We start from the raw sequence: 27,940 nt of genomic DNA, 5'->3' as shown, positions 1-27,940 counted from the left end.
TTGTCAGCAAACTTGGATATGTTACACTCGGTCCCTTCTTCCAAGTTGTTAACATAGATTATAAATAGTTGGGGTCCCAGCACTGATCCCTGTGGCGCCCCACTAGTTACTGATTTCCAACCCGAGAATGAACCATTTATCCTGACTCTCTGTTTTCTGTTCGTTAGCCAATCCTCTATCCATGCTAATATATTACCCCCAACCCCATGAACTTTTATCTTGTGATGGATGTGGCCATGTGAGGAGGTTAGAGTTCAGGAAGATGTTTTGGGCACTCTTATCCAGGGTGTAGTGTGAAGGGTTAGTAACTTGAGTGTTGCTTTAAGAGGATGAAAAGTGTGATGGTGCCCAGGGTGGGAGCCAGGAAAGGGAAAGCGTGGTGACATGTTACCCTTGCCTGCCCTTGTGAAGTGTTTCACTTCTTTCTGCAGTGTGAATTAAACCTGGGCATGAGGAGTTAGGAGCCAGTGTTAATGCCAGCTCCCTGCAGACAGCACGACTAATGTTGGTGTCCAGGTTGGTGAAAGGAATACCCAGGAGTGTGAGGCTCCTGTCTCGTACGTCTTGAAGGAACACTTCATCAGAGAAGCCAGTTGCGCTTCTTGTACCTGAGGTTGGTGCCCAGTGGGCACTTAAGTGGACATGGTGGTGCCAATCTGGGCTGTTGCTGAGAGATACCATCAAATAATTTGGTGGGAATTGCCAGTAAAACCGCTCGTTTGCTGCTTATCTTGCTGTCAAACAGTGTTCTGCTGCTGGCTATCTGTAGAGTGCTTTTAAAGAGTTAGGCCATTGTTGCACTGAAGTTTCCTGTGGCTGGTGTGGGGCGGGGAATGTCAGCAAGTTACACAAGGGTTCATTTGGCCCTCACAGTTTCTGCACTCAAGTTACATAAGAGCTTCACCAAAAATATTTAAACTAACATCCCCCAGGAAACTTGTGTGTAATTTCCTCTTCTGGTGAACAGCGGAACTTTTCGGTGCAACAAGGGTATAACTACGACATAACTGCCATTAAGGAAATTCCAGGCCTGTAAATTGTATATTACATGTGCAACACCAAAATGTGCTGTGTATAAACATTCTGCCATAATCATTTATACAGATCTCTAAAATTGTTTTCTGCAATGAATACTGAAAAAAAAAATATATACATCATTGACTTATGACAAAACAACATGAAAGAGTGTGTTGTCATAACCTGTTGATATTCTTGACATTCCTCTTTCTAAGTTACACTTAGAAACATTGTACTGTATTCTACGACTGCCAAATGAATTCAAATCCCAGCAATGGCTTAACTAATGTCATTAGGGTCAAAGGCAAAGTATTAGAATGCTGTACCATTTCGTGTCTTACAATTTGCATTAACTTACACCTACAAGCTGGTAGAATTAAGAATTTCCTTTATGTGATTTGAATAATGCAGTTCAATCTGGTGTGATGGGACCTGGCTGCAGGGAGATGGACAATGCACGATGTTCTGTGTCTCCTGTTTCAGCATTCGCCATTGCCACAGCAGCAGCAGGACATGGGAGTCCATCAGCCGAAAACACTGGAGTGCAGGAAAAATTTAGACGAGTTTCTATGGGAGGTAAAGCTACCCTCTCCTATTCATTTCATATACTTCAGTATGCCAATAGGTTGAAAATATCAATAGAAATTGCTGGAAGAGGTTAGCAGACATCTGACAGAGAAAGACAGTCAGCTAATGCAAATGCCACATTTATCCGCTTGTTTCTTCGCTCACTGTTGCCTAGGTCCAATAACAGTGATTTACCTGTATTTCTCCCAATCTCATACACTGTATTTTCTGTTCATGCTGTGGTTCCCTCTGTACTGGGGAGAGCAAAACAGATTGGGTGGCCTCTGCAAATTTCATCCATGATTTTTCCTGTTATTGTGACAACTTCTCCCCATCCCTTTACCATTCTTAATCTAGTTCTTCTTAATTTAACCTCCCACCTACCAAACTCAATACAACCTTTAGGAAAAGTATTTCATCTTCCTCTTGGACATACTCATACTTTCTAGTCTGAACATTTACTTCAAAATCTTCAGATCTTAGTCACCTTCCTGATTTCCTTGTGGGATTCTCCTATTCACATTCCCCTTTTTTCCCTTTCATTTTTGAGCCATGTTTAACTCCCTTTTGTTTTACTAATGCTTGTTCTCATGCCCAACTGAGATGATCTTTGCACAGTCCACAATTCTTTACACCTCAACCTTGCATTTTCTGGTGAGTTGTGCTGCTCGTATAATTGCTCAGGATGGGTTTCTGGCATCTGTTGTCCATCACCAAGGACTTAAACCTACACTTGCCAGTTACCCTCCTTTGGCAGGAAAGTAAGAAGGCTTTCTCTGGGGGTAGAGTCGGCTCCAAGATGGCACACCTGGTGATAAGAGATTAGAACCATTGATCATCTGTGGCAAACTTGATAACCTGATACCTGAGACAGGCAAGATACTGTTAGCAATAGGCCAGCCAAGCTGGCTCATTGATGGACCTGAGGGAGACAACCTGCCACTGGAAGCTGGGATTCTTCCCACTTCACTTCAGACAATCCCACAATGCAATGCTCCAATGGAGAAGTGTACAAGTTTCTTGTCTTTGTGGGCCGTGAATGTAAGTGCATATGATGTCACCTCACATTCCACATATAATGATTACATCCAAGTTTCCCTTCATTTGCATATATCTCAAGTTGCGATAATAACAGATGAAGTGTTCCAGTTTAGGATTTATTTACCAATGAGGCAACAGCGTTTGGAACAAACTTTCCAAACCTCCAGGCCCACAAACATCAAACAGAATATACTAAAGAAATACGGATTATACACACAAATAAAACTAAGTTGATGAACTTCATTGGGTCAGATTTTCGGGCCTGCATGTGCCCCATGGGCTGTATTTGGACAACCCTGTCCCACTGGGTGGCCTTAGATAGGAAAGCAGCAGGAAGCTAATGAGCGCTATGAGCTGGTGAGCTGCATGGTTTAAGCCTATTAAACTTCAGCAGTATCCCTATGCACACACTGGAGGGTCTCTAGGTCTTGCCAATCTGCATCTGGACTTCTGAGATGAAAGAGTGCTTAATAACAGGCAAATTGAAACCTTACTTTCTCAATAGCTTGGTTCAGCAATAAGCATGTTGCTGTGTTTGTATGCATGACATACATCCAGTTGATCAAATAAAAACTATTTTTAAATATTACAAATCTATTTACATGTATTGGTGCCTCTTTGCAAAAGTAGTCAGCATATCTGTACTCTTGACTCTGACCTATTCTTTCCTCTGCTCTTTGATCTAATCCTGTAAAGATGCTCTCCTCTATATTACCAATTCTAATGAAGGGTCCCACTCAAAATCTTAATCATTCTATCTCATATGCTGATTGATCTGCTGTGAATTTCCAGCATTTGTAGTTTCATCTCCCCTTACAAGGCATGCTGGAAAAGCTCGGGAACGGTAATGACCTGACACAACCAGGTCTCTGCTGTAGGTTCCACCAGGCTCCTGCTGGAGTTACGAGGAGACCAGCAGAATCCCTATGGACTTTTAGGGATGTTGTCAACATTTCATGACGTGCCTTTTAAGAAAGTCTTTCACTCAATATACTTGCTATCCAGATGCTGTATTATTACTCACAATTTGTCCAGTATGTTTACAGCATGTGGTCTTGTGGTAACTTTCAAATACTGACAGTTCCTCACAAACCTGATCTTCTGACCATTTCCAGCTGAACAGTACCCTGATAAGAATGCCTGTACTGGTTAAGCTTCTGAGTAAATTTGTAAAAAAATATCCAAACAATGGCAACATGTAAAGAGTTGTGGCCACTTAAAAATATGGGAGCAAAAAATGTGATAGCCTTGATGAAGCCTAGTTTTTAAGGCATATTTGAATATTTCCAAAGGCAATAAAAAATGTTTTAGGAAAAAAATGTTTTTTTGAATTTTTTAAAAATAGGTTTTAATAGGGTTAAAATAAACTTACCTTAATGGACAGGGTTTTTAAATATAAAAATTAGTGATAAAATTTAATTTTTTTAAGTTTTAAAACTCTTACGCTGGTAAAAGTAGACCATACGCCTGCTTTTATCAGGCGTAAAAGTTTGAAGGACAATCGCTGGGCAAGAGTTGGACAGATTGCAAAAGCTGGTCTTTGGCACATGCGCATCGCGGTCCAAGAACCGGCATTTGCGAGGCCCCTTTGGGTCTGTGCACACATCGTACACACCCGGCGAGGCCACAATTTTCGGCCGTTGTTAATTACAATTGAAAGCCTTAGCACTCCCATATCTCCAAAGGATCTCAAATAATGAAAGCGTTATAACACAGCTGTATGATGAATGATCATTTAATGACATGGCTAACAGGCTGTGGCTGCAGCGCATGTCTGCCACTGTGTATATTCTCTTTCAATCTATAACATGTCAAGACTATGGACTAGAAACTTGATTGTGCACCCGGTTTTTCGGGTGATGCTCGGGCGCTGAACAGTAAAATATGGTGTGCGGCATGCGTGCACTCAGTCCGTCACTGAAGTATGTCGCATGCCTTAGTCTCCAGGGACTCTTCTTGAAAAAGGTATTAGGCCCATTGCCTTTGCCAGATTAAAATGCAACTGACCGCAGCACATGCTGTGCATCAAGCAATCAGTTTTCTCGGGCACACAGCAGTCAACCCAATGGTCCTTAAAGTGACTGCTGGAGACTGCAGGTAAGCACAATCTTTTATATAGGAGGAACAGGCTGGCTCCACGTTATAACTCTGGGCCGCTGACAGCTCGTTACCATCACCCCTCCCCCCGATTGTCTCTACCCTCACCCGGACTTACCTGCTGCCCTTGTCTGGTGTCCCAGCCAGCCAATCTCACTCCTTTCCACGACCGGCAAGCTGCCTCTGAGAAGTGGAGTCACTGTTGTAATGTAGGCAAGCATGACAGTCAATTTGCGCACAGCATGGTCCCACAAACAGCAAATTAGATGAATGACTAGTTATTCTGTTTTTGGTGGTTTGGCTAATGGAGGGATGGTGGCCAGAAGTCCTTTTCTCTTTTTCAAATTGTGAGGTGGGATCTATTACATCCACCTGAACATAAACATGAAGTCTCATTTTAATGTCTCACCTGAAAAATGGTATCTCGCACAAAGCAACATTGCCTGCACTGATGTATTGGGCTGTATTATGTGGATCTTGCTGTTTGTACACCTTTATATTGGGACTATTTGCAGTTTTCCTTTAACATATTGCTATAATGGACAGAAAAGCTGCTGGGCAGGACTGCCCAGACATCGGAGAGTGAAATAGGTCTGCTAAAGATCTTCTTTAGATGCTGCATGTATTCTTAGTAGGGCTCCTACTTAAAAAGGAAACCGAGTGATTGGCGGATGTGATCAGCCCCAACGGAAATCTGCTTGGTGTACATTTTCAGCAGTTACTGGCGGAATTGCTAGCCAAGCAGTTTGCAGCTTGTGCAGATCCAGCCATCAAGAGCAATACGACCTGGTAGAAAATTCACCCACCAGTTTCAGTCAAATGGAACTTGTGACATTTGGGGGCATGGTACAAATAAAAAAGCTGCTCTTTTATGGCACAGAAAATATGTTACTGACCACAGAGGTACATTACAAAATATGGCAGCATCATGGTCAAGAAAGTTGATGAATAATCAAAAGTGACCATAGCTACAGAGGACTGTAGAACATCGATGGATGACCTGTAAAATAGTTGGGAAATCTGAACTATAACAGGTTGAAAAACGCACTTCAACTGCCCAGGGCAACAGGGCATCTAATCCAAATCGCTTAAGAATAAATTGGTCCAAAGCGAAGACAACCACATCTCAATATCACTGTCTCCAAATGGGTCTGGTAAGTGATATATGTAATGACCACTGACTGCTTTAGTTAAAAATAAATAATATAATTTTATCATATCTATGTCCATGAAATATGCAACCATGTGCATGCCAATAATATTTAGTAAACTTTTATAGATCCTCAGATATAATGTCCTGTTTCCATAATGATTTGCTGTGCCTGTAGTAAATTAATTAATAATTTTTTCATAATTCATTATAGTCCAAAATCCTATATTACATATCGGCACTTATGTCTTCACAGATCAAATCATCATTTCCACTGATTGAGTTGCTCCAAGAGCCCATCAGCATTTCAGAGGAGGAGAGTGCATCTGATGAAAATAGTATCAAGATAATGAACATACAAGAGCTCCATGAGACACAGGAACTGGGTGCACACTAGTGAATGCGCTGCTGAATAACAGGAAGCCAAATACAAAAGCAAAATACTGGAAATCTGAAATAAAAACAGAAAATGCTGGAAATACTCAGCAGGGCAGGCAGCATCTGTGGAGAGGGAAAGAGACTAACCTGAAACGTTAACTTTGTTTCCCTCTCCACAGATGCGGCCTGACCTGCTGAGTATTTCCAGCATTCTCTGTTTTTATTTTGAATAACAGGAAGACCTGATACCTGTGACTGGATCACCCATAGGGCCATTTTAAGATTTAACCAACAAGCCAGAGCATCTACCACAGAATATATCAGCCACAGTTAACAGATACTGACCCTACAATACTCCCATCTCACACAAGAAGGCTATTCGCCTGGTTTGTGAACTGATGGCAATTCCGCATCCCAATGTTCAATCCATTACTTCAAGATGCACAGAGGCATGACCTTATTGCATACTGTTTTTCAGTTTGGAGTGGCACAGTTAGCAAAGTACGTTAGCTCTCCAGTCAATCTATTGATAATATTGGTGCAAATCCTTCCCCCCTCATCTCCGGGATTAGAAAGCATTGGAAACTTTCTAGTTATCCTCTAGAGGCCAGTCTGAGAGTGATGGGGGGAAACATCCAGTTCCAGCTGATCCAGAGTGTTAACCTATTGGGCACTCGTCAAGTGGAAGCTCCACTCAAAGCCTAGCAGCCAGTTCCTCGCTATATTAGTAAATGGAACACATGTAGACAATTTCAATTCCAGCCTCAAAATGTTCTAAGTTGATTTATTTAAGTGGCTAAGTTTTGTTAGCTCTTGACTGGTTCTGTTGCAGAACTGTTGTATTTCAGAAAGAAACACTAAAAGAGTCAGAGCAACCCTTCAGAAGCATAACTCCGATTGACCAGTCATGCACTGGTCACCATCAGGGGGGAAGCCCACGGCACAGAGTACTGCCAACTGAAGGAAGAAATATGGTACTGGTGAGCAAATCAGGCAAAATTAAGTATAAACAAAGCAACAATTCACACTTTCATTAACCTTTTGAGGATTGCAGTAATATTTCTGCACCATGTTCCATCTCTCCTGTCTTTGGATGGTGTTAGAGATGCCGTCTTTTGGATGAGATGTTAAACCGAGACCTCGTCTGCTCTCTCAGGTGGATCCGTTGTCACTATTTCGAAGAAGAGCAGGGGAGTTATCCCCGGTGTTTTGGCCAATATTTATCCCTCAACCAACATCACAAAAAACAGATTATCTAGTCATTATCACATTGCTGCCATGTTTCCTACATTACAACAGTGACTACACTTCAAAAAGTACTTAATTGGCTGTAAAGCGCTTTGGGGCGTCCTGTAAGACATGAAAGGCGCTATATAAATGCAATCCTTTTTATTTCTTTTACTTTTACTGCAGGAGCTGCTATTTACCATCATATTGCATCCTGCGGCAAGAAAACTGGGACACTCGCACTTCTGGGGGAGAGGGTGCAAAGCTCACACCAGGAGCCTGAATTCGTAACATTTCCATAATACACTGATTGTATCTTTGCCTTCCTAATCAGACAGAAACGTTGCAGAACCTTTACTAAGAAGATTAAACCAGCTGCGTAGAGTCTATGATGGGGTAGATTATTCCATTATTTCTTCTGTTCTTGCCTTTATGTCACATTCAGTGAATGGTTTTTTATATAAACCCTAAGGAAATAGCACATCAATGTTCATGAGACTGATTAGATAATCCAGTGTTTGCTGTAACTCACAATCTTGTATTACTTTTGAAAAGTCAAACGCTCCAATTTAATGAAGTTGAAAAATGTCAAACCCCCATTCCAAAAAGACTCCATTTATTTATTTTTGTATTTCTGTGCAGTATTTCTTTTGCTTTTTATGCAATAGTCCCTTTCAATGTTATTTACTTTGGTTTCAGTTCTTTTTTTAAAACAATCTCACTCCTTCTGATTCATCTCTTCTTTTTGTCATTATACTTTTTTTTAAAAGTAATTTGCCCTGAAATCTGCAGAGGTCCATTCGTTTCCTGCCACAACTGGTGGGCAACCGGCAAAACCCACCTGGAAACTGCAGCATCCTGCATTTGCCGGTCTCCGGTATTTCCAGGTTTATTCTGAAGCCTCTATTCACCCCTTACTAGGCAAGTACCGCTGGAGGGCAGAGCCAGAGCCAGAGCCAAGGACTCCCAAAGTTTGGAGTTCCCACTTTGGTGGGCAGTAGTGGTTCCAACTGGGGAAGATGAGGACAAGGCCAACCAGGTGGCCTGGATGCCCGAAGAATGCCTTGAAAGTTTTTTTTACAAAGAAATCCAAATCTAGGGGCTAATGGTAATTTGAATAGGGATCTGGGGGTGCGGGGCAATCTTCCCCCTGGCAGGGGGATGAGCACCAGGATGTAACATTAGAAAGGGGAAATAAAGTGCATTGGGAAAGGCAGAGAGCATTAAAGTAAGAAATAGTAAGCGATTAGGTGGGGTCCAAATAAGAGAGAATACAGGATGGTCTAAGATAGGTTTACAGTGTATGCATGTGAACGCACAAAGCGTAGTAAACAAGGTAAGTGAGCTGCAGGCACAAATAGTCATATGGGAATATGATGTTGTGGCGTTAACTGAGACCTGGGTCAAAAAAGGGCAGAATTGGGTATTAAATATTCGTGGTTATAAGGTGTTCAGGAAAGATAGGGTAGGAAAGATAGGAGGTGGTGTGGCAGTATTGGTTAAGGAGAATGTTACAGTGCTGGAGAGGAAGGATGTCCTGGAGGGGCCTGTTGTGTATGAAGAAAGACTCTGACTGGATACTGTGAGCTCAAAGTAAAGTGTGACCTTAGTCTTTTATTGCAGGTCTTCAGAGTGCCTCTACAGCCTGTGAGGCCTCCTTAAGTACCTGTGCTCCCAAAAGATTGTGGGATCCCTTGGGATTCCAGAACGATGAACCCTCTGGTGGCTGTACAAGGTACATATAAGTTTACATATATAACAACACTCCCCCCCCCCCCCCAAAAGTCAACAGAGTAACTATTTACAAGGTGAGTCAATCTGGGGCCTTTCTTTCCCTGGTTGATCGTCTCAGCGCAAATGCTGGTTTTGGTGAATCATTTGTTGGGCCCTCGCTGGGCTGCTGTGCAGCTGGCCTTGCTGGGCTGCCTGGTGTGGTGAGTCCTGCTGGGCTGCTGCGGGTGATGGGTTCTGCTTCGTGGCCAACCGCAGTATTGGTTGCCACTGGTGTGTATGTTGGGGGGTCAAAGAAGGTAGGGTTCAAAGTGGGTTGCTCAGGATAGTCCGTGAATCTGAGTTTGATTTGATCCAATTGTTTCTGGTGAATGAGTCCATTTGAAAGTTTGACCCAAAGCTCCCCTCTTTGGCCACAATGGTGCCGGGAAGCAACTTCGGACCTTGTCCATAATTCAAAACAAATACAGGATCATTGACTTCAATTTCACGTGATACATTTGTACTATCATGATATGCACTTTGTTGTCTGCTCTCTACCTGTTCATGTTGATCAGGGTGAACTAACGAGAGCTTTGCCTTAAGTGCTCTTTTCATCAGCAGTTCAGCAGGTGGGATCCCAGTGAGTGAGTGGAGTCTCGTGCGGTAGCTAAGCAGGACTCTGGATAGGCGAGTCTGCAGTGGGCCTTCAGTTACCCTCTTCAAACCCTGCTTGATGGTTTCCACTGCTCTCTGCCTGACCATTGGATGCTGGTTTGAATGGGGCAGATGTAACATGTTTAATCCCGTTATGGGTCATGAACTCTTTGAACTCTGCACTGGTAAAACATGGCCTGTTGTTGCTCACAAGGACTTCAGGTAGTCCGTGCGTGGCAAACATGGCCCGTAGGTTTTCAATGTCGGCAGCGGACGTGCTTGCCGACATTATCTCACAGTCAATCCATTTGGAGTATGCAACTACAACCACAAGGAACACTTTACCCAAAAACGGGCCTGCATAGTCGACATGGACCCTGGACTACGGTTTGGAGGGCCAAGACCATAAACTTAGTGGCGCCTCCCTGGGTGCATTGCTTAACTGCGAGCATGTGTTACAACTGTGCACGCAGAACTCTTAAGTCTGCATCGATACCGGGCCACCACACATGGGATCTGGCTATCGCTTTCATCATTACGATGCTTGGGTGCGTACTGTGGAGGTCACTGATGAAAGTGTCTCTGCCCTTCTTGGGGATCACTACCCGATTGCCCTTCAGAAGGCAGTCTGCCTATATAGACATTTCATTTTTGCGCCGCTGGTACGGCTTTATCTCTTCCTGCATTTCCACTGGGACACTGGACCAACTCCCGTGAAGCACACAATTTTTTACGAGGGACAGTAAGGGGTCCTGGCTCGTCCAGGTTCTAATCTGTCGGGCTGTGACGGGTGATTGCTCACTCTCGAATGCTTCCATAACCATGACTAAATCTGAGGGCTGCGCCATTTCCACCCCCGTGGTGGGCAACGGCAGCCTACTGAGAGCATCGGCGCAGTTTTCTGTGGCAGATGGCGGAGTTGTATGCAGACAACGTGAGCGCCCATCTCTGGATGCAGGCCGATGCATTCATATTTATCCCCTTACTCTCGGAAAACTGGGATATTAGTGGCTTATGGTCAGTTTCCAATTCAAATTTTAGCCCCCGAAAATATTAATGCATCTTCTTTACCCCATAGACACATGCTAACGCTTCTTTTTCAATCATGCTGTAGGCTCTCTCAGCCTGAGACAGACTTCTGGATGCATAAACAACCGGGTTGCAATTTCCCAGAATCATTAGCTTGTTGCAATACACACCCGATGCCGTACGACGACGTATCACATGCTAGTACCAAACGCTTACATGGATCGTACAACACAAGCAATTTGTTTGAGCATAACAATTTTCTAGCTTTTACAAAGGCATTTTCTTGGCTTTTGCCCATACCCATTCGTCTCCTTTACGCAGTAAGGCGTGCAGTGGTTCTAACAGTGTACTGAGACCTGGTAAGAAGTTACCAAAGTAGTTCAGAAGTCCTAGAAACGACCGCAGCTCCGTCTCGTTCTGTGGCCTCGGTGCGTTCTCGATTGCCTCCATCTTCGAATCGGTGGGCCTGATGCCGTCCGCCACGATTCTTCTCCCCAGGAACTCCACTTCAGGCACCAGGAAAATGCACTTCGAGTATTTTAACCTTAGCCCCACGCGGTTCAGTCAACTAAGAACCTCCTCCAGGTTCTGCAGATGCTCAACTGTGTCCAGACCTGTAACCAAGATGTCGTCCTGGAAGACCACCATGCGCAGGACTGAATTCAGTAAGCTTTCCATGTTTCTCTGGAATATCGCCGTGGCTGATCGAATTCCAAACGGGCATCTGTTATAAATGAAGAGACTTTTGTGCGTGTTGATGCAGGTGAGGCCATTCGATGATTCCTCCAGCTTCTGCGTCATGTAGGCCGAGGTCAAGTCCAGCTTCGTGAACGTGTTTCCTCCTGCCAGCGTAGTAAAAAGGTTGTCAGCCTTAGGTAGTGGGTATTGATCCTGCATGGAGAAATGATTGATAGTTATTTTGTAATCACCACAGATTCTGACGGTGCCATCTCCCTTGAGGACTGGAACAATCGGACTGGCCTACTCGTTGAATTCGATCGGCAAAATGATGCCCTCTCTTTGCAGCCGGTCTAGTTCGATCTCTACCCTTTCATCATGCATGGTAATGCTCCCACCTTGTGATGGATGGGTTGCGCCCCCAGAATCAGGTGGATCTTCACTTTTGCTCCTTGGAACTTCCCGATACCTGGTTCGAAAGCGAAGGGAACTTGTTTAAGACCTGGGCACACGAAGTGTCATCAGCGGACGAGAGCGCTCTGACGTCGTCCCAGTTCCAGAGTATCTTTCCCAGCCAGCTCCTGCCAAGCAGCCTGGGACTATCACCCGGTACCACCCAGAGTGGTAGCTTGTGCACCGCTCCATCGTAGGAGACCTTTACAGTAGCACTGCCGATTACGGGAATCAGTTCCTTTTGTGTAAGTTCTCAATTTTGTGCGAATGGGAGTCAATACTGGCCTTGAGGCCTTGCTGCAACACAATTTTTCTAAAGTCTTTTTGCTCATAATAGACTGGCTCGCGCCCGTGTCCAGCTCCATTGACAACAGGAGTCCATTTAGTTCAACCTTCAGCATTATCGGGGGACACTTTGTGGTACATGCGTGCATCCCATATACCTCTGCCTCCTCGGTCTAAGGCTCTGGTTCGTCGTGATCCGCCGTGGATCTGTCCTCCTCTGCAACATGGTGGTTTGCAGGATTAACAACGTTTGCAGCTCGCCTGCACATATGTTGGAGGTGTCCCATTGTTCCACAGCCCTTACAAACGTACCCTTTGAAGCTGCACGAATGGAAACGATGATCACCCCCGCAGCACCAACAAGGTGTTAATGGCCTTGCATTCATCACCCTTGATGGTGGACTCTGAGACATCTGCAAATGTGCAGCTGCAGGCATGTGGGGTCTGCCCTGTATGTTGCGATTTGAAAACATCATCACTTTGTTCACAGTACTTGTAGCAGCATTCGTGTGCTGAGAGATTTGCTTAGTATTGTCACTGGTGGGCAATGAATGCCTGGGCTATCGCTATGGCCTTACTCAAGGTTGGGGTCTCTACAATCAAAGGTTTGAAAAGTATCACTTCATGGCCAATGCCAAGTATGAAAAAGTCTCTGAGCATGTGCTCCAGATGTCCTTCAAATTTGCAATGTCCTGCAAGGCATCTTAGCTCGGCGACATAACTCGCCACTTCCTGGCCTTCAGAACTTTTGTAGGTATAGAACCGGTACCTCGCCATCAGAACGCTTTCCTTTGGGTTCAGATGCTCCCAGATCAGTGTGTACAAATCATTGTACGATTTCTCTGTGGGTTTCGCTGGAGCAAGCAGATTTTTCATGAGGCCATACGTTGGTGCCCTGCAGACGGTGAGGAGAATCGCTCTTCGTTTGGCAGCGTTCGCTTCTCCTTCCAGCTCGTTGGCCACGAAGTATTGGTCAAGTCGCTCCACGAAGGTTTCCCAATCATCTCCCTCCGAAAATTTCTCCAGGATGCCCACTGTTCTCTGCATCGTTGTGTTCATCATCTGTATCTTGTTGCCAGTTGTGTATGAATAAAGAGTCTGACTAGATACTGTGAGCTCAAAGTAAAGTGTGCCCTTAGTCTTTTATTGCAGGTCCCCAGAGTGCCTCTCCAGCCTGTGAGGCCTCCTTAAGTACCTGTGTTCCCAAGAGATTGTGGGATCCCTTGGGACTCCAGGTGATGAGCCCTCTGGTGGCTCTACAAGGTATATACAAATTTACATATATAACCGAGTGAAGGACAGAATTTATATGGCGACAGTTAAGAAATAATAGAGGTGCCAATACACTACTAGGTGTATATTCAAGGCCATGTACAAGGGCTGGTGCTGTTCACTGCATTTCTCTTGTAGTTGTCGCACCGTGAAGATCATGTCCATTGTACCCCTTAGTGGATGGAATCTGCACTGTGACTCCCGAAGGAGCTCTTCAACCACAGGGCGAAGACGGTTGAGGAGGATTCTAGCGATGACTTTCCCAATTGCTGACAGCAGGGAGATTACTCTATTTGCTGCAGTCGGAGTTGTCCCCTTTTTTGAAGATGGTTATGAGTACGGCATCTCTGAGATCTCTCGGCTCTCCTCCTTCCAGATACGAGAGATGAGGTCATGCTCTCATTCATGTCAATAGTACTTCTCCAACATACTTTAATGCTTCAGCGGGGATTCCATCTGTTCCTGATGCCTTGTTCTTGAGCTGATGGATGGCCTTTTCTATCTTGTGCAGGGCTGGGGTTTTGTTTAGTTGTTGCGGGTAGAATGCTGCGGGATGGAGTCGAGGACACTCGTGTCAAAAGCAGAATCTTGATTAAGGCGATCTTCGAAGTGCTCCTTCCATCGGGCCCTGACTGCCTCGGTGTCCTTAATGAGTGTCGCCCCGTTCTTGGCCAACAGTAGGGTGGGGCCTTGCGTGCTTGGGCCGTAGGTGGACTTATCTGCGGTGAAGAATCCTCGCATGTCATGGCTGTCGGCCAGCTGCAGGATCTCCTGTGCCTTCTTTGACCTCACAAAGGCCTTTGACACTATCAACCGTGAGGGACTATGAAGCGTCCTCCTCCATTTCGGCTGCCCCCAAAAGCTTTTCACCATCCTCTGCCCGCTCCACGATGACATACAAGCCGTGATCCTGACCAACGGATCCACCACAGACCCAATCCACGTCCGGACCGGGGTCAAGCAGGGCTTCATCATCGCGCCAACGCTCTTCTCGATTTTCCTCACTGCAATGCTCCACCTCACGCTCAACAAACTCCCCACTGGAGTGGAACTAAACTCCAGAACCAATGGGAATCTTTTCAACCTTCGTCACCTCCAGGCTAGATCCACGGTCGTCCCATTCTCTGTCATCGAACTACAGTAGGCAGATGCTTGTGTCTGCGTACGTTCAGAGGCCGAACTCCAAACCATCGTCAACATCTTCACCGAGGCATACGAAAGCATGGGCCTTACACTAAACATTCGTAAGACAAAGGTCCTCCACCAACCTGACCCCGCCTCACAGCACTGCCCCCCCAATCATCAAATTCAATGGCGTGGCCTTGGACAACGTGGACCATTTTCCATACCTCGGGAGCCTACTATCAGCAAGGGCGGACATCGACGATGAGATCCAACACCACCTCCAGTGTGCCAGCGCAGCCTTCAGTTGCCTCAGGAAGTGAGTGTTTGAAGACCAGGATGTCAAATCTGGCACCAAGCTTATGATCTACAGGGCAGTAGTAATACCCATCCTCCTATATGGCTCAGAGACGTGAACCATATACAATCAACACCTCAAATTGCTGGAGAAATACCACCAGTGCTACCTCCACAAGATTCTGCAAATCCACTGGGAGGATAGTTGAACCAACGTCAGTGTTCTCGATCAGGCCAACATCCCCAGCATCAAAGCACTGACCACACTCGACCAGCTCCGTTGGGCGAGCCACATCGTCCGCATGACGGACACGAGACTCCCAAAGCAAGCGCTCTACTCGGAACTCCTACACGGCAAGCGAGCCCCAGGTGGCCAGAGGAAACATTTCAAGGACACGCTCAAAGCCTCCTTGATAAAGTGCAACATCCCCACTGGCACCTGGGAATCCCTGGCTAAGTCCACCCTAGGTGGAGGATGAGCATCTGGGAGGGCGCTGAGCACCTCAAGTCTCGTCGCCGAGAGCATGCAGAAAACAAGCGCAGGCAGCGGAAGGAGCGTGCGGCAAACCAGACTCCCCACCCATCCTTTCCTTCAACCACTGCCTGTTCCACCTGTGACAGAGACTGTAATTCCCGTATTGGACTGTACAGCCACCTGAAAACTCACTTTTAGAGTGGAAGCAAGTCTTCTATGCTTTTGAGGGATTGCTGATGATGATGATGAGGTGTATTCTCTCGACCAAGTAGTGGCAAAGATATGGAGGAGCAAATTTGCAGAGAAATTACAGAGACATGCAAGAATTAAAGTAGTGATAATGGGGGACTTCAACTATCCTAATATAGGGCTCAATTTTCCTGGGTCATTTGCGCCGTTTTTTTGGCGCGTGCCGTTTTTTCTGGCGTAATTATTTAATTCAAAGTTTCCCCCTGGAATCTACGCCGGTGTAACTGCTTTGGTTACGATTTTCCAAGGTGAGGTTTTTTTTTAAGTCTGCGTCAATTTTCAGCATTTTTCGCAGTTTGCCCAATTTTGTTTTATCCTAGATCGGCGTAGCTGGCCACTCCCAAAAAACCTATTGCTGAGTTACCAGAAAGCAGTGCACATTGAGAAATCGGCGCTGAAAGACGCCATTGTTTTTCATCAAAGTTTTTGAAGGGAGTCTCTAACACTTGAAATATCCATAATAAAGTTTAACTTTTATTTACCTTTCAACATGGAAGTTTCTTGGATTTCTGAAGTTTTCATGTATTTTTTTACTCACGCGCCACCACCGAACATCTTCAAGCAGGGCTGGAGGAGGGGTCGTAGTGTCAGAATCGGCCCCGCGCCCAGACACAGGGGCGCGGGGCTCGGCTGGAAAACAAGCCTGGGGAGGTGAAGGGGGGGCGGGAGGAGGGAGGGAGGTGGCGATCAGAAGGCTTCTGCATTAGGCACAAGACTGCAATGAGTTTGGGGAGTGGGGGGAGACGGGGAGAAGTCACAAGACTGCAATGATTTGGCGGGCGGGGAAGAGAAATCCATCCATACAGATGTTGGGGAGAGAGAACAAAGAACCTGTCCTGCCTGCTGTGTTAATAATGGAACAAAAATGAAAATGATTCAGATTTAATGTAAAATATATTTTATTCAAAAGTTTAACAAACAGTTCTTTGTACTTAACTTAACTTTAATAACATTATTCTTGTATCAAACTTTAAAGTTTTCAGCTACGATCACTTACACACTTTAAGATCACTTACAAACTCTAAGATCACTTAAAAACTTTTAAACTTGTAAATTTATATAACTTACAAAAATCTTTTAATTTGAGAACAACAGTTACAACAGTAACAATAATAACAACAACAACAACAGCAACAACAAAGAAAGGCTGCACCCATCTCTCCTCCACCTTATTCTAAGACCGCCCGCCACACTTGTTCTTGGTGACTCTATCACCCCTGCCCGCAGGCGATGGCACAGTGTTTCTGGGCTTGGTACCAAGCTTGTTCTTTCTAAGATCTCGGGTAGTGCAGCCTTTTGGGGGTGGCCGGCGGCAATGTGGAGGGCCCGGCTTGGGGCTCTGGAGTAAAAATAAAACGGGGAAGGGGCTGAACCGTGGCTAACAAGGGAAATTAGGGATAGTATTAAATCCAAGGAAGAGACCTATAAATTGGCCAGAAAAAGCAGCAAACCTGAGGACTGGGAGAAATTTAAAATCCAGCAGAGGAGGACAAAGGGCTTAATTAGGAGGGGGAAATAGAGTATGAAAGGAAGCTTGCTGGGAACATAAAAACTGACTGCAAAAGCTTCGATAGATATGTGAAGAGAAAAAGATTAGTGAAGACAAACGTAGGTCCCTTGCAGTCAGGTTCAGGTGAATTTATAATGGGGAACAAAGAAATGGCAGACCAGTTGAACAAATACTTTGGTTCTGTCTTCACGAAGGAAGACACAAATAACCTTCCGGAAATACTTGGGGTCCGAGGGTCTAGCGAGAAGGAGGAACTGAAGGAAATCTTTATTAGTCAGGAAATTGTGTTGGGGAAATTGATGGGATTGAAGGCCGATAAATCCCCAGGGCCTGATAGTCTGCACCCCAGGGTACTTAAGGAAGTGGCCGTAGAAATAGTGGATGCATTGGTGATCATTTTACAAGTGTCTATTGACTCTGGATCAGTTCTTATGGGCTGGAGGGTAGCTAATGTAACACCACTTTTTAATAAAAGAAGGGAGAGAGAAAACCAGTTAGCCTGACATCAGTAGTGGGGAAGATGTTGAACTCAGTTATTAAAGATGAAAAAGCAGCACATTTGGAAAGCAGTGATAGGATCGGTCCAAGTCAGCATGGATTTATGAAAGGGAAATCATGCTTGACAAATCTTCTGGAATTTTTTGAGGATGTAATTAGTAGAGTGGACAAGGGAGAACCAGTTGATGTGGTGTATTTGGACTTTCAGAAGGCCTTCGACAAGGTCCCACACAAGAGATGAATGTGCAAAGTTAAAGCACATGGGATTGAGAACTGGTTGGCAGACAGGAAGCAAAGAGTAGGAGTAAATGAGTACTTTTCAGAATGGCAGGCAGTGACTAGTGGGGTGCCGCAGGGCTCAGTTCTCAGCTCAGGGACCTCAGCTTTTTACAATATACATTAATGATTTAGATGAAGGAATTGAGTGTAATAGCTCCAAGTTTGCAGATGACACTAAGCTGGGTGGCGGTGTGAGCTGTGAGGAGGATGCTAAGAGGCTGCAGGGTGACTTGGACAGGTTAGGTGAGTGGGAAAATGCATGGCAGATGCAGTATAATGTAGATAAATGTGAGGTTATCCACTTTGGTGGCAGAATATTATCTGAATGGCGGCAGATTAGGAAAAGGGGAGGTGCAACGAGACCTGGGTGTCATGGTACATCAGTCGTTGAAAGTTGGTATGCAGGTACAGCAGGCGGTGAAGAAGGCAAATGGCATGTTGACCTTCATAGCTAGGGGATTTGAGTATAGGAGCAGTGAGGTCTTAATGCAGTTGTACAGGGCCTTGGTGAGGCCTCACCTGGAATATTGTGTTCAGTTTTGGTCTCCTAATCTGAGGAAGGACGTTCTTGCTATTGAGGGAGTGCAGCGAAGGTTTACCAGACTGATTCCCGGGATGGCAGGACTGACATATGAGGAGAGACTGGATTGACTGGGCTTGTATTCACTGGAATTTAGAAGAATGAGAGGGGATCTCATAGAAACATATAAAATTCTGACAGGACTAGGCAGGTTAGATGCAGGAAGAATGTTCCTGATGTTGGGGAAGTCCAGAACCAGGGGTCACAGTCTAAGGATAAGGGGTAAGCCATTTAGGACCGAGATGAGGAGAAACTTCTTCACCCAGAGAGTTGTTAACCTGTGGAATTCTCTACCGCAGAGAGTTGTTGATGCCAGTTTGTTAGATATATTCAAGAGGGAGTTAGATATGGCCCTGACTATTAAAGGGATCAAGGGGTATGGAGAGAAAGCAGGAAAGGGGTACTGAAGTGAATGATCAGCCATGATCTTATTGAAGCAGGCTCGAAGGGCCGAATGGCCTACTCCTGCACCTATTTTCTATGTTTCTATGTTTCTATTTTTCAGACGCTGTTTTGGGGATTGGAGTGGGAGTGACAGTTAATTCTGTCAGTGGGCGCGGGATCTGGTCGTGTTCCCTTATTGCAGCAGCTAACTCCAACATGCTGTCACTCATGCGCCTTGACAGTGTTTCAACGACATGCAACATTCCCTCCATGTTGAGCAAAACTGACTCAACTACCTGTGACATTCCCTCCCTCATGTTCAGTGATAGTGTTTGCACCATCTCTGACATTCCCTCCCTGATGTTCACTGACAGTGCATCACCTACCTGTGACATTTCCTCCCTTATGGTCACTGACATCATTCCCATTTCTCGTGAGATTGCTATTACTTCTCCCGACAGTCCCACTACCTCATCACCCACCCCACTGATGGTGTCCAGGAATGATCGGGTAAGGTCAATGCTCTCCCCACTCATTGCCATCATCTGAACCACATCTGTTAGATCCTGCACCTCAGGAAAGCGCGGTCGAGCTCTCCTTCCCCTCCTCCCCAGGGGTGTGGCTTACATCCCACCACTGGGACCCGCAGCCTCGGAAGGTGGGGCCGAGGGTAAGTCTTGCTGCACCGCACCACTAGAACCCGCAGCCTCGGAATTTAGGAAACGATGAAATGTCCCACCAACTCTCAAATCACTAGTCACAGAAGGTGCTGGCACCTCAATGGGTGGCACCTGCATCTCCACCAAAGTCAGTAAAACAGTGGGGGCTTCATCCATCTCCATTCCCTTCCCCTCACCCCCATGCTCTTGCTCTGGAGAGTGGGATTGGAAGATGTTCTCCTCTTCAGGCTCGTCTTCGTATGAATCATCTTATCGTCAGGGTCGGCTTCACGTTCTGCAAAATATAACAACAGACAAATGGTTAGCAGCAGAGGAGGGGGCAGGGTGGTATGAGTAGGCTCACACAGCACAGGCAGCAGTCTCATTTGAAGGACCACGATGAATGATAGCACATTGCATCAACCGAAGCGTAACTGATGGCGACATCCCCATGGACCGAAGCATGGCTCGTCCTCGCAGTACTTAACATTTAGCAAAGCCAGACTGTGGAATTTGCAGGACTTACCCTCTCCCTCGAGTGTGGGCCCAGCTTGTGCAGTGGTGATTGTTTTTCTCCAGGCAGGACCCATCAAAGCAGCAACCCTCTCTTCCAAGGGTGTCAGTGGGTGCAGATTTAGCGGGCGTCCTCCTGTTCGAGTTCTTTCCCTTTTTTATTATGTGCCACCTTCCTCTGCAAAGATAAAAATGCAACTTTTTAGAGAGGGTGTCTTTCTGCTGGGTGGGACATATATAGCTGGTCACATTTACAATTGCAATTCCAGTGAATAAATGAAAATATTACTTACACTAACTACTTGACCAAGGTCCTGCCACTTCTTTTTACACTGGCCTCCAGATCTCGTGGTGGTCACCATTGCACAGTAATCTTCTGCAACTTGGTTCCAGCGTTTCTTAATTTCTTTTGTTGGAACTTTTATGTAACCTCTGCTGGTGTCCAGCTCCTGCCATCTGTTCTCAATCACAGTAACTAGTGCCTCCACTTCATCCTGTAAGAAATTCTTGGTCCATGCACCGCGTTGCATCTTGTATTGCTGCAGCTCCAATTTGTCCAATGCTCTCACACAGCACTCCTCACACACACACAACTGACTCTTTAAAAATGGCCAATTGCCAACTCGGAGCTACACTGCGCATGCGCATCCATTGAAATAAAGGGTAGTAAGAGCAAGGGTGGGGCCAATTAGGGACCAAAAAGGAGACTTATGCATGGAGGCAGAGGGTATGGCTGAGGTACTAAATGAGTACCTTGCATCTGTCTTCACCAAGGAAGAGGATGCTGCTATAGACATAGTGCAAGTCATCCTTGATACAAGGGACCGCCTATGAAGATGATGATAAAGGAGGAGGTAGTAGAGACACTTGATCGGAAAAAAATTGATAAAGAAGCGGTATTAGAAAGGCTGGTTGTGCTTAAAGTAGATGAATCACAAGGAGCGGATAGGATGTTGAGGGAATTGAAATCGTGGAGTTACTGGCAATAGTAATAATAATACCTCCATAGATACAGGGGTGGTGCCAGAGGACCGGAGGATTGCAAATGTTACACCATTGTTCAAAAAAGAGTGCGAAGATAAAACCAGCAACTACAAGCCAGTCAGTTTAACTTTGGTGGAGGGAAGCTTTTAGAAACAATAATCAGGGACAAAATTAACAGTCACTTGGATAGGGATGGATTAATTAAGGAAAGCCAGAACGGATTTAATCAACTTGATTGAGTTTTTTGATGAGAATTGATGAGAGTAATGTGGTTGATGTAGTGTACATGGATTTCAAAAAGGCATTCGATAAGGTGCCACATAATAGGCTTGCCAGCAAAATTGAAGCCCATGGAATAAAAGGGACAGTGGCAGTCTGGATATTAAATTGGCTAAGTGACGGGAAACAGAATAGTGGTGAACGGTTGTTTTTCGGACTGGAGGAAGGTAGACATTGATGTTCCCCAGGTTCCAGGACCACTGCTTTTCTTGATATATATTAATAACTTGGACTTGGGTGTACAGAGCACTATTTCAAAATTTGCAGATGACACAAAACTTGTAAGTATAGTGAACAGTGAGGAGGAGCGTGATAGATTTCAGGAAGACGTAGACAGGCTAGTGAAATGGGCTGACGTGGTAGATCAAATTTAATGCAGAAAAATATGAAGTGATGCATTTTGGTAGAAAATTTGAGGGGAAGAAATATAAACTAAATGGTACAATCCTAAAGCGGGTGCATGAACTGAGAGACCTGGGGGTATGTGTGCATAAATCATTGAAGGTGGCAGGGCAGATTGTGAAAGCAGTTAAAAAGGCTTACGGGATTCTGGGCTTCATAAATAGAGGTATAGAGTACATGTGGAAATGATGATGAACCTGTATAAAACACTGGTTCGGCCCTAACTGGAGTACTGTCTCCATTCTGGGCACCACACTTTAGGAAGGATGTGAAGGTCTTAAGAGAAGGTGCAGAAAAGATTTATGAGAATGATTCCAGGGATGAGGGACTTCAATTATGTGGATAGAGTTGAGAAGCTGGGGTTGTTCTCCTTGGAGCAGAGAAGATTGAGAGGAGATTTGATAGAGGTGTTCAAAATCATGAGGGATCTGGACAGGGTAGGTAGAGAGAAACTGTTCCCATTGGCAGAAGCGTTGAGAACCAGAGGACACAGATTTAAGGTGATTGGCAAAAGAACCAAAGGCGAAAAAAAAAAATTTTTACACAGCAAGTGGTTAAGATCTGGAATGCATTGCCTGAAAGTGTGGTGGAGGCAAACTCAATTTTATCTTTCAGAAGGGAGTTGGATAAGTATGTGATGGAGTAAAAATTGCAGGGCTACAGGGAAAGGGCAGGGGAGTGGGACTAACTGAGTGTCGGCATGGCTCAACGGGCTGAATGACATTCTTCCTGTGCTGTAACCATTCTATGATTCTATGATTTGGTGGCAAGTGGGCACTGGGGATGCACTCACAGTGGTATGTGCACCTGCCTGTGCCACAACCATTTGATTCCCTTTCACTGACTGTGTAAACTCTGCAGAGGGAGTGCTGGCAGGCACCACAAGGGTTTTCAGGACCCTTTTATTCTTTGTTTTGATCTTGTGTGAATTAAGCACTCGGAGAGGGAGCTGTTCCTATTGTTACACAATCTCAGGCTGCTTGGAAGAAAATGCTAACAAAGGCCATTTACCTGGTATCTATTTGTTGCAGACATGGCTCGGTGTAGTTAGTGCATGTATACTTGCCTATACAGTAAGGCTTTCCTAAATCATAGTCCAAAACATGAGCCTTCTTGACCTCTAGCAAATTAGACATAATTCCACTAGTAGATATATAGGACTTCTAGACCATCATTAAAAGTGGATATCAACCCATCACTAAGTCATTAAAGATCCAGGGTACAAACTATATATAAGTTTTTATACTCCTTGAACTCCCATGGCACTGCTCAGGAGCGACTCAAAGCTTTTGATGTTTTATATTAAGAATGTCGTTATGCCATGTTACACACAATAGGGCCAATTTTCCTCTGCTGTGCACCCAGGGAACACTATTTCTCTGGGCACAAAGCAAAAGAAAAAGGGGCAAAGACCTTTGATGGCAGCACCCTCTTTGTATTTGTTGTGGATTTCTTGGGGACTTCCCAGGGGAGGGGGCAGTGCTACGTGCTTGCATCAGACACAAGGATGGAAATGAGTATGCAAATGAGGTGAGAAGAATGTAACGGAGGCTCCTGCCTCGTGTTCTTGTCTCAACCCAGGAAGGTGCCCAGAAGTACGTTCTAGGCTCCGTGCCCAGACCTACTCCAACAAAAAACTCGCGACCTAAAGAACAGATGGTGGGTGGAAAAAGCGCAGGAGATCCAGCAACTAGGCGACAACCAAGACGTGCGTGGATTTTTTATCACCGTCACGACCAGGCACCCAAGGTTCAACCCCACTGCTGGCCAAGAACGCAGAGGTACTCATCAAGGACAGAGAGGCAGCCAGTGCCGGCTGGAAGGAGCACTTCGAAGATCTCCTTAACCACTCTTTGACGTGAGTGTCCTTGACTCCATCCTACAGCATGCTACCCACCACCACCTCAGCACAAGCCCTGCCCGGCATGAGACTGAAAAACAACAAGGCCTCAGGAGCAGATGGAATTCCTGCCAAAGTACTAAAGCATGGTGGAGAAGTAATCTTAGCACCAATCCATGACCTCATCTCTTATCTGGAAGGAGGAGAGCATGCCAGGGGATCTTACAGACGCCGTAATCATGACCATCTTCAAGAAAGTTGACAAGTCCGACTGCGGTAATTACAGAGGAGTTTCCCTGATGTTTGCCACAGGGAAAATTATCGCAAGAATCCTTCTCAATCGTCTCCTCCCAGTGGCTGAAGAGCTCCTCCCAGAGTCGCAATGCGGATTCCGCCCACGAAGGGGCACATCGGACATGATCTTCACCGTGCAACAAATCCAAGAAAAATGTAGAGAGCAGCATCAACCTCTGTACATGACCTTCTTTGACCTCACAAAGGCCTTCGACTCTGTCAACCATGAACGATTATGGAGTGTCCTTCTCAAATGTGGCTGTCCTCAAAAATTTGTCACCATCCTCCGCCTGCTTCCCGATGACATACAAGCCGTGATTCTTACCAACCTATCCGCCACAGATCCAATACAAGTGCAGACCGGGGTCAAACAAGGCTGTGTCATCGCACCAACGCTCTTCTCAATCTTCCTCGCTGCAATGCTCATCTCACCTTTAACAAGCTCCCCGCTGAAGTGGAGCTAATCTACAGGACAAACACAAAACTGTTCAACCTCCATCGCCTCCCGTCCAGATCCAAGCTTGTTCCAACCTCTGTCATTGAATTACAATATGAAGATGATGCTTACATTTGTGCACACTCTGAGGCCGAACTCCAAATCATCGTTGACACCTTCACCGAAGCATATGGGAGTCTGGGCCTTACATTAAACATCCGTAAGACAAAGGTTCTGCCCCAGCCACACAGCACTGCCCCCCAATTATCAAGATCTGTGACGAGACCTTGGACAATGTGGACCACTTCCCATACCTCATGAGTCTACTGTCAGCAAGGGCAGACATCGATGACGAAGTCCATCACCGCCTTCAGTGTGCCAGTGCAGCCTACGGTCACCTGAGGAAAAGAGTGTTTGAAGACCAGGATCTCAAGCCCAGCACCAAGCTCATGGTCTACAGAGCAGCAGTGATACCCGCCTTCCTATATGCTTCAGAGACATGGACTATGAACAGTAGGCACGTCAAAGCACTGGAGAAGTACCACCAACGTTGCCTCCGCAAAATCCTGCAAATCTACTGGCAGGATAGGCACATCAACATCAGCGTTCTCGCTCAGGCCAACATTCCCAGCATCAAAGCATTGACCACGCTCGATCAGCTCCAATGGACGGGCCACGTTGGCCGCATGCCCCATGCTAGACTCCAGAAACGAGCATTTTAATCTGAGCTATGTCACGGCAGGCGAGTCCCAGGAGGGCAGAGAAAACGCTTCAAGGACATCCTCAAAGCCTCCCTGAAAAAATGTAATCCCCACCGACTCTTGGGAATCCCTGACCCAAGACCGTTCAAAGTGGAGGAGAAGCATCTGAACACTTCAAGTCTGTTTGTCAGGAGCACGCAGAAACCAAGTACAAACAGCAGAAGGAGCGCACGACAAACCAAGCACCCCACCCACCTATCCCTTCAACCACCATCTGCCCCACTTGTGACAGAGATTGGAGATCTTGCATTGGTCTCATCAGTCACCTTAGAGCTCATATTTGTGTGGAAGCAAGTCATCCTCGACTCTGGGGGTCTGCCTAAGAAGAAGAAGAGAAGACTCAAGTCAGAGGAGCTGCGAGGGACAGGTAACGAGGCCAGAGGCCAAACACACCACCTTTTTCTCGGCCTGTCAGGCTGGAAGCCACATGTCTGCTGTTTTTGGGGTATAGCCAGAAGACTCTGAACCCTGAATTCCGCTACTACTGCTGTAGGCCTCTTAGGCCCAAATGTGGGAGAATAATCAGCTCAAATGTATTATCAGTGGCACTGATTTATGAGAATTACATAAGTCATGTTCCATTTTTATTGTGTCGTATTGAGGGGGTCACATTCTGTGACAGCTCATTATTCTGTATTTAATTTTAAATCAACTTTTTTAAAGCTCAGAGCAGCCAGCTTGAAGGTTAGTATCTGAGCCAGGTTTTTCCACTCAGGTGAAATCTCAGCATAAGCTAAGGAGGGCGGGCTTTGCACCTGCCACCAGATCCTGGCCTATTTTATTGGGGCATTATCTGGCAGCCTCCCCAGTGGGAGTCTTGCCTCGGTTGGAGAGCAAGTCTCAGGAAAGTGCCACCTTCATCAGTGCAGTCGATCACCGTGAGTAACTGCACTAGGCAAGGAGGCCTTTCAAAATTCCCGAAGCAACCGTGGATGCCTGAACATATTGACACGCAAATGATGGGATATAGATTGCATGGTGTTTTTTGGTCGTTTGTTTAGCCCCTGTCACCTTTGAGCCCGATTTTCTAGCAGAATATCCAGGCTCCTGTTTAGTTTAGCCACTCGGGGGTGGGAGGGGGGGGGACAGTCATGGGATATAGCAGCATTGACAGGAAGGACCTAAACTTTAGTATGACTGAGAGGATGGTCCTCAGGGTTTAGAGAGAACTGGTGTCAGGGTCCTAGAGTTCAGCAGCACTATACTTTGACAACATTGAGACCACCAATCTATAGTGTCAAAAGCTGGATATGGCTTCAAGTGCTTTAAGCGCTTTTAAAATGCAGATTTTGGTATTGATAAAGGGGGGTTATGGTTCCAAGCCTGCAGATTGCTCCAAAAGCATGCATTTTCTTGTTAATTGAACTGATGTATCTAATTCCAATGGTTCTGAATTTTGCAAAAATTCCAATTAGTAAAAACTGCACCAACTCAAATCACTTTGGGTTCAGATTCTGGGTTAAGCAGTGTTCCTAAATTGTTATTGATTGGTAAAGTCGGAGAATTATTGATATAGAAATCATAAACTGGCAAATTTCTCATAGAGAATTGGTATTTCTATATTGACAAACATGCTTTCTAGCTGCAATACAATTATCATTTAAATTTGCCATAAATGGTAGTTTATTCTGAGAATCAGCCCCATCATAGTGCGAACAATGGACTTTTATTTTTTGTCTTTGCAAAATGCACGGAATTATATTTAAGGGACTTAACAGATAAGATCATAAGAACATAAGAAATAGGAGCAGGAGTAGGCCATTTGGCCCATCGAGTCTGCTCCGCCATTCAATAAAATCATGGCTGACCTGATCATGGGCTCAGCTCCACTTCCCTGCCTGCTCCCCATAACCCTTTACTCCCTTATCGCTCAAAAATCTGTCTATCCCCACCTTAAATATAGTCAATGACCCCGCCTCCACAGCTTTCTGGGCAGAGAATTCCACAGATTTACAACCCTCAGAGAGAAGAAATTCCTCCTCATCTCAGTTTTAAATGGACGACCCCTTATTCTATAACTATGCATCCTAGTTCTAGATTCCCCATGAGTGGAAACATCCTCTCTGCATCTACCTTGTCGAGCCCCCTCATTATCGGCCATGAGATCCTGCTACTCCTCCTAACCACCACCACCACGGGCTCCTCACTGTCCCAAACTATGGCAGGAAGACCTGCGCCCACCATGCTGTTTACAGCACCTTGGTGCTTCTTTCTGTTTCTCGCTCTTTCCCCCGGGTTAAACAACTTGCACTGGTTCACGTGGAACCACTTCGTGACTTCGGAAGCTTAACCGCGTACATTATGGGACTGGCCTTATCTACCATGCTGTAGGGACCCATGTACAAAGGCTCAAACGTGCCCACCTGAGCATAATTGCAGACGATGACATGATCCCCTACCTTCCACTCGTGAGTTCTCCGGGGCTCGAGCAACAACTGATTGCTCTGGTGCTGCTGCCCCATGTTGCTGGCAGCTTGCCAATGAATCTGTTTCAAGTGCTCGAACAGATTCTTGACAAACTTGTCCCGGCTTACCTCTCTCACCTGCCCTCTTACACCAGACAGTCTGCGCAAAAATCACAGACATCCTCCCTCAGTTGCGGCCACCACCCTGCCTGTTCTACCTTCTGCCAGGTAGTCTCCGGCCCTGGGTGTCCCGCTCCTGGGCCCCCGTGGGCTATCTGGAAGAATTCCGTCTGGTGCTGTTCTGGAACCACTCACTGATCTCCCCTGAAAAGCATTCCCTCCTTTAAAGTAATGCCCGCTACCCCGAACGGGCCTTCTACCTTTTCTCCCCTCGCAAGCTGTTCCAGGACAA

At 45.7% G+C, this 27,940-nt stretch overlaps 1 protein-coding gene across 1 annotated transcript in view; it reads left to right on the top strand.

The window, feature by feature from the left end:
• Nucleotides 1-27,940, top strand: part of rasgrf2b (Ras protein-specific guanine nucleotide-releasing factor 2b) — a 404,619-nt gene that overhangs the window by 264,832 nt on the left and 111,847 nt on the right. Inside the window, exon 16 of the mRNA XM_070867471.1 lies at nucleotides 1,429-1,598. Within this exon, the coding sequence (XP_070723572.1) occupies nucleotides 1,429-1,598 (170 nt within the window). The remainder of the gene's footprint in view (nucleotides 1-1,428; nucleotides 1,599-27,940) is intronic.

Source organism: Pristiophorus japonicus, chromosome 1 (genome assembly GCF_044704955.1).
Source record: "Pristiophorus japonicus isolate sPriJap1 chromosome 1, sPriJap1.hap1, whole genome shotgun sequence".
NCBI classification, from domain to species: Eukaryota; Metazoa; Chordata; class Chondrichthyes; family Pristiophoridae; genus Pristiophorus; species Pristiophorus japonicus.
The sequence above is the reverse complement of the archived record's forward strand: the minus strand, read 5'-3'. Positions and strand labels throughout refer to the sequence as shown.